Source organism: Salmo salar, chromosome ssa01 (genome assembly GCF_905237065.1).
Source record: "Salmo salar chromosome ssa01, Ssal_v3.1, whole genome shotgun sequence".
NCBI lineage: Eukaryota > Metazoa > Chordata > Actinopteri > Salmoniformes > Salmonidae > Salmo > Salmo salar.
In genome coordinates this window covers 25,802,504-25,816,067 of record NC_059442.1, presented here as the reverse complement: position 1 = coordinate 25,816,067, position 13,564 = coordinate 25,802,504, and the positions used below count along the sequence as shown (strand labels likewise).

Below are 13,564 nucleotides of genomic sequence, written 5' to 3'. Positions count from 1 at the left end.
CAGTTTCCGGTGTATATCAAGAATGGTCCACCACCCAAAGGATATCCAGCCGACTTGACACAACTGTAGGAAGCATTGGAGTCAACATGGGCCAGCATCCCTGTGGAACACTTTCAACACCTTGTAGAGTCCATGCCCCAACCAATTGAGGCTGTTCTGAGGGCAAAAAGAGGGGTGCAACTCAATATTAGGAAGGTGTTCCTAATGTTTGGTATACTCAGTGTACATACAGTAAGTCTGCTCACGTGGGTGGGTCCTGATGAACCTGTCTCAATAAATCTGCTGCCTGTGAAGCTGCCTGACCTGGCCTATAAACAGGCTGAGTTATGGCTGACTTCATCTTCCTGTCCCTGCATTATCAGAGACTAGGAGGCTGGATCACGTATCATGCCGAGTCTAAGGCTACCACACTGTCTGACCCAAGGGGTAGTTGTCTTCTGTGAGTTAAAAGAGGAATGGAAAGTAATGGTAGCAGAGCAGGGCTGAACTCTGGAAGACTCCTGTACAGAGACATCTTCAGACTTCCTCTCTGTTTGCTTTCAGCGTTACCCAGCAACAGAGGAAACAGAATACCTCCTATCTTCCTGCTAGTTTATTTGAAATGCTCCTTTAGTGCTGAAATCTCACATCTCAAACTCAGGGACACTTCACTCACATGATTTTCAGAAGCCTCAGTCATAAATGTCACTTTATTAAAAAGTGGAAATGCATTCTTCAAATTCTCACTTCAGCAACCGTCTGCTATAAATCAAAAGATGGAAGTAAACACTGGACAGCCCGAGTAAACATCAAATAAACTGCTTCATATCTGTTTATCTCTGTCACAGGACAATTTGTACTGAGCAGTCCACTAGCTATTCTACTTTTCCCAGGAAGTCACCTCTGTAACGCACTCTTCTTTCATCACAGTAACACTGTCACTAAAGAGGGTCACATGTTGAATTGGGGTGCTCCTCAGCATATGGAAGGGTATCTCTCCCCCAGCCCCAAGACTAAAAGCCTGTGTCTTGTTTCCAGTAATAATACACTGTGGGGCTCTCTGGAGGAGCCAGACATCGCAGACACCAAGGAGTTTGAGGACCTGTTCTCCAAGGCCACTCTGCAGCCAAAGAAGAAGCCCCTCTCAGACACCTTTGAGAAGAAGGCCAAGACTAAGAAGGTTGGTTTAACTCATACATTCTCTTCTCTCCCCATGCTGCTGCTATTATATTGTGTTGGCTCCTGCTGTTTCTCTCTCAGGAGGAGCATCTTAAATATCTTGGGCTTGGAAAGTGATGAGTGCTATTGGACTTTCCATGCAGGGATTTATATGCTGTAACTCTAAAGCTGTTATCAGTAACGATGACACACTATATTTGGCATGGCACGTTGTAATTCTCAACACCTGTCTTCTCTGAAGAAAATGCTTTGTCATCGTAATGGTGTTTAATTGCTACCACACGAGGGCGATAGTGGCACATTTAAATTCATATTTCCTTTACTAGAGTTTCCTAGTCAATATTAGGAATGATTGAGATTAGGTAGTCAGAAAGAAAATATTGACATAAACACATTTTTGAGGACATTATTACTGTTACTCCAGTAAGAGCATCTGCTAAATGAGTACAATGGTGTGAGCAGATTATCCCGTATTCTCCAACACTAGACCACTTACCTCTGGAACATTCCTTTAGGAGCTCTGCTGAATTACCCCAAGTAAGGATCCCAGCCTTACATGGAGTCTAATCTACAAAGAACACAAAGTGTGCAAGGAGTAAACCGCCCCCCTCCCTTTTCTCCTCTTACTCCCAACTGTCCAATTCCTGGTGATTGGTGTAGCCAGCTCTTGGGCTAGGTCAAAGCAAGCTATCAGGTGGCAGTGAGTTCAGTTCTCTTCTCCTCTCTCTGGCTCTGTGAATGGAAGCACAGCTGAGTAGAATCCACCTTTTGAAGACCTGCTGCTTACACTTCACAATCAGCTGCAGACTAAACTGTTCTATGCCATGGCTTGGAATGTTCTTTGGATTGTACTTTCAACTAAGTTTGATAGTTATTTTCCTACTGAACCTGGTCATAGTTATCGTTTGAGATAAATTATAGAACATACAGAATTACTAATGTTTTCCTGGGCTAATGCAGCTTGGTCAGATAGCAATGTGAGCTAGGAAGCTGATTTAGGGGCCAGCCAGTCCTGCAGGCAGGGTCAATAAGACAGAAGACAGTTGGCAGGACTGATTTACAATCCAGAATGACTTACAGGAGCAATTAGAGTCAACCCAGCTAACAACAAACTTCCCACAACTTTAGAGAGCATTCCCTTAAGGGTCTCATTAGGTCATTAACTAACGTTTTCATAAGAATGTTCCTGTGATGTGCAAGGAATGTTTGCAAGAGACCATTCCCTTAATGTCAAATAGAACTTACCCAGAATGTGGTTACCATGTTTTCAGAACTAAGATATTAATGTTATAGACACAATTCATCCAACGTGGCAAAAACATTCATGTGTCCAGTTTTCTGTGGGTTAGGAGAATATTTCATTAATGTCCCACCACACATATATTACCAGTCAAAAGTTTGGACACACCTACTCATTCAAGGGTTTTTCTTTATTTTTACTATTTCCTACATTGTAGAATAATAGTGAAGACATCAAAACTATGAAATAACACATATGGAATCATGTAGTAACCAAAAAAGTATTCAACAAATCAAAATATATTTGAGATTTGAGATTCTTCAAAGTTGCCTTGATGACAGCTTTGCACACTCTTGGCATTCTCTTAACCAGCTTCATGAGGTAGTCACCTGGAATGCATTTCAATTAACAGGTGTGCCTTGTTAAAAGTTCATTTGTGGAATTTCTTTCCTTATTAATGCGTTTGAGCCAATCGGTTGTGTTGTGACAAGGTAGGGGTGGTATACAGAAGATAGCCCTATTTGGTAAAAGACCAAGTCCATATTATGGCAAGAACAGCTTGAATAAGCTAAGAAAAACGACAGTCCATCATTACTTTAAGATATGAAGGTCAGTCAATCCGGAACATTTCAAGAACTTTGAAAGTTTCTTCAAGTGCAGTTGCAAAAACCATCAAGCTCTATGATGAAACTGGCTCTCATGAGGACCGCCACAGGAATGGAAGACCCAGAATTACATCTGCTGCAGAGGATACGTTAATTAGAGTTAACTGCACCTCAGTTTGCAACCCAAATAAGTGCTTCAAGGAGTTCAAGTAACAGACACATCTCAACATCAACTGTTCAGAGGAGACTGTGTGAAGCAGGCCTTCATGGTCGAATTGCTGCAAATAAAACACTACTAAAGGACACCAAGAAGAAGAAGGGACTTGCTTGGGCCAAGAAACACGATCAATGGACATTAGACCGGTGGAAATCTGTCCTTCGGTCTGATGAGTCCAAAATTGAGATTTTTGTTTCCAACCGCGTGTCTTTGTGAGATGCAGAGTAGGTGAACGGATGATCTCAGCATGTGTAGTTCCCAACGTGAAGCGAGGAGGAGGTGTGATGGTGTGGGGGTGCTTTGCTGGTGACACTGTTGGTGATTTATTTATAATTCAAGGCACACTTAACCATCATGGCTACCACAACATTCTGCAGCGATATGCCATGCAATCTGGTTTGCGCTTAGTGGGACTATCATTTGTTTTTCAACAGGACAATGACCTAAAACACACGTTCAGGCTGTGTAAGGGATATTTGATTAAGAAGGAGAGTGATGGTGCTGCATCAGATGACCTGACCTCCACAATCTACCGACCTCAACCCAATTGATATGGTTTAGGATGAGTTGGACCACAAAGTGAAGGAAAAGCAGCCAACAAGTGCTCAGCATATCTGGGAACTCCTTCAAAACTGTTGGTAAAGCATTCCTCATGAAGCTGGTTTTGAGAATGCCAAGAGTTTGCAAAGCTGTCATCAAGGCAAAGGGTGGCTACTTTGAAGAATCTAAAATATATTTTGATTTGTTGAACACTTTTTTGGTTATTACATGATTCCATATGTTATTTCATAGTGTTGATGTCTTCACTATTATTCTACAATGTAGAAAATAGTAAAAATAAAGAAAAACCCTTGAATGAGTAGGTGTGTCCAAACTTTTTACTGGTACTGTACACAGAACATGGTTGCCATGTTCTCAGAATGTAATATATTAGTGTTCTAGACACATTTCATGGGAACATTGCAAGAACATTCATCTGTCCAGTTTTCTGAGGGTTAGGAGAATATTCCACCAACATCCCACCAAACATACGCCAAAACATGCTAAAAAGGTTTTCAGAAGGTCTTTGCTATCATAGATCGAATGTTCCCCTAACAATCGGAAAACTGTACACTCAAACATTAGGGAAACATTACGATAATGTTCTCTCCCTTGAATTGTTAGCTGTGAAGTGCCTTGCTCAAAGGCACAATGACAGATGTTTCACCTAGTCGGCTCGTGGATTTGAACCAGTGACCTTTAGTTTACTGGCCCAACGCTCTTAACCGCTAACTTAAGCCACCCTGGAGTCTCTCTGTGGCTATCTGAGTTGGATCAAATGTTTGTGGGTTCAGAGTGACCAGACTGGATGGATACACCCACACTGAGACCTCTACAGTGGACTGGAGCCTTGACAGATTGATGACAATGTGTATGGATTGGGAAGGGGACAGTCTGGGCTAGTGGCCGATTTTTAACTGCTTGGACGCCACATTCAGTGCCATGGGGTTAGTGGGAATGCTGACACACACGGCTGCAGAAGTGCAGAGTTGCAGCATTGGACTTGACAACAACATGGGGCCTGACACAAATGCACATAACCCACTAGAAATGGGGATACTTTTCTTGGTAGTTCTTATTTGAGATACAGTATGTGGTATAGATATCCATGAGCAGTGAACTGTACTAGGGGCTGTACTATACTCAGGCCAGAGACAGCAGCCTGTGTTCAGCTATGATTACTTGGAGACACTACCACAACTGTGGAAAGGGTTGGCTACAGCCCCTTGGCACTCGAACACATTTAGAAGGGTCAGCTAAACAAAAGTAACTTGTTTACTGCTTCATCTTTTATCCCTAAAAGTTTATCTTCCAACGTTCAAACTCTCTGAATCATCGTCTGTTGATAGGTTCCCAGAAGTACTGGCTCTGACTAGACAAAGGAGGGGGGAGAGGGGGATGGAGAGGGGGGAGAGGGGGATGGAGAGAGGTGTTGGGGGGTGCAGACTGTCGTCCAGCTTGCTAACAGACAGAGCCAGACTGGGCCTGTGGAGACATGGGGTCAATCAAGAGCGCTGTCTTGCCTTACTCTGCAATATCTTCCCCCGAGGAGATTTGACAAGCCAATAGTCCTGTCCTGGCCTCGCCACCACACCGATATGGTTCGACACGACACAGAGACAAGTAATTCAATCTCTGCCCTGTAGTCGTCTCCATCAACTTTATGAAGAGCAGCTACACTCTGCACACATGATGGTTTTCACTGTACTAAGCATGTTAGCCGTAGGGCACACAGGGGTGTGTGATGACAGAACACCTATACATGCCTGACGCACTTGTAACTTGTTCAGAAAGTATTGCCAGATCAGATAACACCTGTGGGCCTAGTCGGGGGTGTGATGGGGGGGGGGGGAATGAATGGAATGTGTATGTGCAATATGGAGATTAGCCATTTTTCTCCCATCCCTGCTAATGCACAACTCTACATACTGGACCCTAAGTGGAAGTTGGGGCGGTAAAGGAATGGTAGAGGGGTGAGTCTGTACATGGGAGTGCTAATCTGTATCATGTGTCCAATACAACTGAAAGCTGCTGTTTTCTCTGGAGGCCTTTTTCTTTCACGCCACTGATTATCATATCAAAGCAGCAGAGATGACATGCAGGGGAATGAGCTCTCTGTCAGCCTCCACAGTCCATGGCCGCCCAGGACACACCAGACCAGACTGGGGGTAATTGTAGCCATGTGGCTCCACTCGGCTCCACAGTGGGGCTGGAGGAGATGAGATGACACCTGTAGGGGCATTTGAAGTGGAAAAGAGAGGATGCACGTGTTGCTGCATATTGGGTGTGAGGATAATGAGCTACAGGAAACCCTGACAGCACCCCACTCCCACCCACTGCCCCCCAGCCCTGCGTATACACCAGTAATACAGCCTGCGTAAACATTACACAGCAATTCCCGCCACCCATGGATCTCTGTAAAACGAATAGTGGCTTTAATTTGTTCAGACCCTACGTCTTTAGGGATGACATAATCGTTCACACTGGGGTTTATTAAAGGCATATTTTGAGTGTTGAGTGGGAGAGTGGTTGTAAGATTTGCAGAACGTTGTGTGGGGATGTTGAGCATTCAGTGGAGGGTGTTATTGATGTGTTCTCTTGATCCATGTATTATTGTAACGTATCTCCATGGTGGGTGAACTCTGACAGGGTTGGCTCCCAGTCACCTGTATAGCTGCCTGCCCCCTCAGCCATGGCTGTGTAAACTATCAGCTCTCTGATGAACCTGGTGCCCTCTCCCTTTCCCCAACACCAGCCACCTGCTACTCCTCAAAGCACTCCCTCTTCCTTTTGTTATTTTAATCTTCATTTCAGTGTCAAACCAATGTCTCCTCTATATTTCAAGTGTTTTTTTGGTCTGCTGGAAGGACATGGACTGGTGGGTAGTTCTCCTAGTGTCCACTGGATGTAGCTGTTATATTCGTCATGGGTTTCTAACTGAGCTCTCAGCATCAGCATCAGAACGTTCCTTACTTGCGGGCCTGAGAGTAAGCATCCAGGCTTGTTCCTCCAGATCAGTTGTAATTTCTCAGTAAGTCAACTAGTCAGGCTAATTGGTGCTTCTGGGTCCACAGCGAGTGGCCAGGGCTCCTGGGAAGCTTTTAGTGTGGCCCGACCAGTGCAGTTCATTAAAGGTGTTGGGAAGGCCTCTCACTCTGCCTGCTTCCCCTCTCATGTCCCCATACAGGGAGATCCTCGGTGATAATGGGTAATGACGTGGAAGCAGTATGCATCTTACCTTCTGTAATGCAATACTCACTTCTAAGGCTTCTGCTCCTTGGTTCCCACTGGATGGCCCAGTAGCTGAGATGCAGTAATAACGGCCAGTGCTTCCTAATGAAGAAGGCTGAGACATTAAGTTTTAGAGCTGGGCTTTACCTTGCCAAAACTGTTTCTAGCTTTATGGGTAATTCAGTAATAAGTAATTGTGACCATGTGTAGGCACAAATAAAAATCCTGTGAATTTATAGTTTGTTATAAAAAACACTTACCTGCTCTTCCAGACTGAAAAGATGTCCTTTTATGGTTTCATTTGAAACTTTTTAACTTTCCTGTGGCTTTATGTTTCTGACTATATCATGCACTTTTAAAGGGGGACTTTTTCTCTATACTCTGTGCTCTGCATTGTTAGTGATGTCATTCGATAAGTCCTGCTGTCTGTGGCGTGTGGGTTTCTATCCTCACTGTCTCTCAGCCTGTTATCATGGACCGGGAAGGATTATGACACTGTGTAGATTAGTGTGGCTTTAGGGTCAATCCAGACGCTCCACAGAGATGTTAGAATGGCTCTTCTCTAGAGCACTCCTTCTCTCCCCAACCAGAGTCAATCTATCTTCAAGTGGTCTTGCTCTGGGAAGTGACTAACTTATACTTTCTTCTGGCCTCTCTGGGAAAAAGACTGTGGATGATGTTAACCTGTGTCCCTGTTTCATCTGAATATATCATATTATATCATATTCTAGTATTCTAATAAAATAAATCCTATTAGTTGAATTTAAGATGAACTGTTGGTCTAAATCTTATCAACTGTATTAACTGTGCCACTTCAGTCACATGGTAATGGTGATCAAATAGAGGATGTGTAATCCAATGGAATTCTCACTCTTCGATGTAATCACTGTGATTAAAATATGATGTTTATGTCTTTTCTGCAGATTATCAAGCTGCTGGATGGGAAGCGTTCCCAAGCAGTAGGCATCCTCATCTCAAGTCTACACCTTGAAATGAAGGACATTCAGAAAGGTGAGAGCATACAAAATGGAACTCCTTAACTGTGTTAAAACCACGCTGTTTGGTGCGTTATTACTGGAGGATATTGTCTATATTACTGACAACCTGTCATTTCCTCTCCGTCCAACAGTAATTTTTTCAATTAAATAGTGATAAACTTCAGTTACAATCCTATTTTCACCTGATTAGAAAATATGCTTAAATGCCATAAAAAGGATGAAAGTAGTTATTTTAGAAAGAAGAAATGTTGAAGCCCGCTGCAAATTGTTTCCTGCCTCTTGTGTGAATAGTTCCACTTTTATAGATGAAGTTGTGTTTCATGTCGAATGTGGAAGATTTCCAAGTTTTCCAGACTAGTGCCCCCAGTTTCCCAGACTAGTACATAATGTTGTGAGTGAACAGCATTGGAATGAAATTAGCCATTTTTGCAATTCTGTCTCGCCAGATTCAATCGTTCCTGCACTGGTCAAAATCACATCAATATTTTCCTTCTTGCACTAAAGAGGAGTGGAGTATTTGGTTGTGTATGTGTATTTGACTGCACATGTTTATGTATGTGAATGGGGCGGGGAATGTCCGAGGCAGCGCTTAGGCGTGCATGGGTTAGGGCCGTTGGTGACAGCCAGGGTGCACTGGGTTGATACTGGGACTGGGACTGGGTGTGGAGCGCCTGGCAGTCTGAGCATGCGGCCAGCCTGGCAGATGTGTTTATTGTTGCCAGTGACGGTTTCCACCGCCTAATGGGAGCGACACCCTACTAATGATCTGAGTGTGTATAAATCCACCTTCGCAGTCAGCAGACATAGCACCGCCACATAAAAACGCTGGCCCAATGCAAACCGAACAACACATTGGGCCAAGCTGCCATTTTTAGTTGTGATATTTTTTTCTCTCTCCTTCTCCCTCTGTCAGTGTCGAGGTAAAGAACCCCCAATAAAAGAGTCTGCTCTCTCCCAGCGTGAGCCTGCTTCCTACAGCCTTAATGGGAGGTGTAGGTGAAATGGACAATTTGAATCTGACAATGCAGCAGAGCAGCTTAATAAGCAGTTCTAAGGGCCCTGGTCCCTGGCCTCACCTGCTTGCCTGCCCTTTGTAGGCAAATTAAAAGGACATGGGACATGTAATGTAATTACAGCCACTAGGGAGGAGGGAGTGAGGGGAGGCAGGGGTTTGGTGGCCCAGAGCAGGGAGAGGGAAGAGTGGGGGCCAACGGAGGGCTTGAGCCTGGCTGGGGGACCTCCTGGGCCACCGCAGTTCAAGGCACACCACAAACACCCTGAGCGATGGGTGTGAAGTGAAGGGAAAGGGAGTGAGGCGGCGACAGGTTTCCTTTGATCTCCCGGTGTGGAGAGATATCCGGGCCTGGCCTCCTTTGGCTCAGAGCACTGTGCTGCACTGCGCTGCGGCCCCCCTTTGGTGTGTGATTGACGGGTTCATGGCGGGCGCACTGAGGCCTTAAGTAATCCACTCTATTAAGAGGTAGGAAATGGCCCTCCACCTCCAGCCTGCTATCCAGCATGCTCTCCACTTCGATCCATAATTTTGGGCTGCCCTGCTGCCTCACCTGGTCAGGCGTCATTGGAAGAATGCTTGGATTCTGGGATGCAGAACTATTTCTTCTTATTTTGGAGGCACTGTGTGGAGATAGAAGTTGACATGTCTTAATGACTCCAGGGGTGTCGCTGTATACAGTACAGTCATGTGCTTTTGGCTCGACTTCACTGGTGGTTCTTTGCTAGTCATGCGACTCTGAGACATGACACAGCCACAGTGATGTAGAGAGGGGCTTGTTTCCACTCACATTGGGTCTGTTCTGGGCTGATCTGAGTGCAGGCGTCGCTCTGCAGTCTACAGCTAACAGCACACAGATCCATATCGCCATTGAGACCAGGAGCCATCCCTCCCAGTCTACCCCCTCCTTTCCTCTCTCCTCCCTGACCTGTACCCAGCCATAAAGCTGTGACTCCTCTTTCTGAGACACTGAGCAGAGCTCTCCCTCTCTTACTTTCTTTCTCTCTCGCACTGCTGCTAAGCAGGGGTGAAAGTAGATCAAATGTCTTGCTGGTACGGGGACCTCCTACAGTATGTGTGAACGCACTTTGTCATTTTCATGGGCCTAATCACAGAATTACATATAGAATAATGTTCTATTTAATAGGGTCTCTATGGGCCTAATAGGAAAGATTTGCCGTTTTACATTGACTTTTACACTTGTGCGGCAATCTAATCAACATGATAAAAGAATCCCCTCAAAATCTGTCCGTTTTTTTCATGGGCTGCATCTCAATCCACGTCCGTCTATGTCCGTCTATGTGGGCTTTCCGCATCTGTGGCTGAGCTACAGCGCTGTTTGTCAGACCAGGACACATCCCGAAAATGTCTGTAGTGTCTGAAGAGGTTAGCCTACTAGCAATGGAAAGATGACACTCTTACGAACACAATGATGTACTCCGTTTTGTTCTGTGACCCCCCACAAGTGTCACAGGATTTGTCTGAAGGTAACCCATACAAATTAATGGAGGTATGGAGATAGTTTTATGACATTTCAAAACGAGGACGTTTAGGGACCAGGGAGGTTCCAAATGACATCAGTTTGGCTGGTTTTAAAGAAGTTTGGCCAGTTTTAAGGAAGTTTGGCCGGTTTTAAGCAAGTTTGTCTGGTTTTAAGGAAGTTTGGTTAGTTTTAAGGAAGTTTAGCCGGTTTTAAGGAAGTTTGGCCAGTTAGGCTGGGTTTAAGGAAGTTTGGCCGGTTTTAAGGAAGTTTGGCCAGTTTTAAGGAAATTAATAGCTGGGGAAAAGATCCAATATGTTTCTGGTAGTATTTCAGTTTGTCTTGGATGCATATTTTATGTGGATGAAAATTAAATATTGTCAGCTTTTATGTCGCTGAAATAAATTGCACATTAGGATTAAACAACAGGTCCCTAACTGTACATTTGCATTCTCTCAAGGTGCTGAAAGAAAGAAATCATATTTCTCCACTACTGTTCCCGAGACAAAATTAACATTTGACCTATCATTTTACTACGAGGAACACTTAATTTTGCAGGAGTTCATATTATAATAGGCTAGGCTATGTGTGAGGCCTACATTCAGTTACTATTCCAACTATTAGGCTACTCCACTCTAAAATAATTCCGGCATCCATACAGTGCCATTTGATAAATGCGAAGAGACATCACATACAAAACACCAAACAGTATTATGAATGACATTGTCACGTCCTGACCAGTAAAAGGGGTTATTTGTCATTGTAGTTTGGTCAGGGCGTGGCAGAGCGGGGGTGTTTGTTTTGTGTGGTTTGGTGTTTTTGGTTTATGTTCTATATTTTCTATTTCTATGTGTATATCTAGTTTTCTATTTCTATGTTGGGTTTTTGGCAATGACCTCCAATTAGAGGCAGCTGGTTGTCGTTGTCTCTAATTGGAGGCCATATTTAGTTGAGTTTGTTTTCACTTGTGTTTTGTGGGTGCTTGTTTCCTGTATAGCCTGTGTTGCCTTACGGAACTGTTTCGTCGGTTTGTTATTTTTGTTTAAGTGTTCACGTTACTTCAATAAAAGAAGATGAGCACTCTACACGGTGCGCCTTGGTCCAATCCTTACGACGCCTATGACAGACATTCAGTGATTGTCATCATTCGGCCTAAACAAGTCTTGTAAGCTGAATTTATGTGTACACTGCTGTCCCCGCGCATCTCTTTCTCACCCACTCATCTCTGCCTTAGCAAGATTTCACTGTCTATTTTCCATATGACTGACATGCGGTCATGATAAATAGTGTAATAGCCTACAGTTTTCTTGGAATCTATGTTTTAACTATTGTGATAGGCTCATGTTTTAACGGTACTGAGTACCCCCACTATTTATTTGGTTGGTTATCCGTACTGGACCGTTCCAGCTTACTTTCACCCCTTCTGATAAAAGGTTATTGTTATCTCTCTCTCCTCTACACTCTGAGAAAAAAGGGTTCCAAATAAGTTATTTGGCTGCCCCCATAGGAGAACCATTTTTGGTTCCATGTAGAACCCTCTGTGCAAAGGGTTTTAGATGGAACTCAAAAGGGTTCTACCTGGAACCAAAATGGTTCTTCCTGGAACCATAAAGGGCTCTTCAAAGGGTTCTCCTGTGGGGATAGCTGAAGAACCCTTTTAGCTTCTAGATAGCACCTTTTTTTCTTAGAGTGGAGCCTCCTCTCTCGCTCTCGCTCTCTCTCTCTCTTCTCTCTCCCCTCCTCTCTCTCTGCGGCCCCACTTTAGAGATCATTACTGGAGACTGTGGTAGTTCTGGCTGAAGGTCCTGGGGTTAAGCAGTTACAGGCTCTCTCCTGTGACCCCTGGCCTGAGAGGAAAGCTCCCGTGTGAGGTGAGCCCTGGGCTCTGCTCTGACACAACGACTGCCCTGGCCTGCCTGACCACACGCCCCGATACCCACCACTCCCTAATTCTCTCGTTCAGTCACTTTAAAGTGATAGTTCACTACAAAATCTAAGTTTGTCAGACATTTCAGATCTCAAAAGATGTTTCATGTTGAAGTGAGTTAACAAAATAATAGACATGGGTATTATTTCTGTAAAGTATAGTTTTGTACATAGCATGCCTATATGAATTTAATCTTCCTCACAGGATAACAGGCCTGGGCTCCAAACCCAGGCAGCAGGTCATTTAAACAGCATGCCTGCCCAACATATTCCATCTTTATAAAAGATTGTCTCTAATAAATGAATTTATTGTTCTAGCTGTTTTGAGTGTCGATAACTCTGTGGTGGACTTGGAGACCATCGAGGCTTTATATGAAAATGTGAGTATTCCGAAGTGTGCTGTAAAGTCATTCAATAGCATTTTTTATTTTTTTAAATTTATTTTACCAGGTAAGTTGACTGAGAACACATTCTCATTTACAGCAACAACCTGGGGTTACAGGTGGATGAATGAGCCAATTGTAAGCTGGGGATGATTAGGTGACCATGATTGTATGAAGGACAGATTGGGAATTTAGCCAGGACACCGGGGTAAACACCCCGACTCTTACGATAAGTGCCATGGGATCTTTAATGACCTCAGAGAGTCAGGACACCCATTTAACATCCCATCCAAAAGACAGCACCCTACACAGGTCAGTGTCCCAATCACTGCCCTGGGGCATTGGGATATTTTTTTAGACCAGAGGAAAGAGTGCCTCCTACTGGCCCTCCAACACCACTTCCAACAGCATCTGATCTCCCATCCAGGGACTGACCAGGACCAACCCTGCTTAGCTTTAGAAGCAAGCCAGCAGTGGGATGCAAGGTGGTATGCATGAGAGAAATGTGAGAATCTAAACTCCTTTTTAAGTGTTTTTCTCACTCAGTATGCTTTTGTTAACACTACACAGTGGTGGAATAATACCCAATTGCCATACTTAAGTAAAAGTAAAAAAGCATACTTCAACACTCAGACATCATTTACAAATGAAGCATTTGTGTTTAGTGAGTCTGCCAAATCAGAGGCAGTAGGGATGACCAGAGATGTTCTCTTAATAAGTACGTGAATTGAGCCATTTTCCTGTCCTGTTAAGCATTCAAAATGTAACGAGTAC

At 44.0% G+C, this 13,564-nt stretch overlaps 1 protein-coding gene across 6 annotated transcripts in view; it reads left to right on the top strand.

Moving 5' to 3' along the window:
- Nucleotides 1–13,564, top strand: part of LOC106586878 (formin-1) — a 97,650-nt gene that overhangs the window by 45,875 nt on the left and 38,211 nt on the right. For all 6 annotated transcript variants that reach the window (XR_006769274.1, XM_045715748.1, XM_045715753.1 and 3 more), the window contains 3 exons: nucleotides 1,018–1,159; nucleotides 7,915–8,002; nucleotides 12,726–12,787. Coding sequence is in view for 5 of the 6 variants with exons in the window: in XM_045715748.1 (XP_045571704.1) it covers nucleotides 1,018–1,159; nucleotides 7,915–8,002; nucleotides 12,726–12,787 (292 nt within the window). In the remaining variant the exon portion in view is untranslated. The remainder of the gene's footprint in view (nucleotides 1–1,017; nucleotides 1,160–7,914; nucleotides 8,003–12,725; nucleotides 12,788–13,564) is intronic.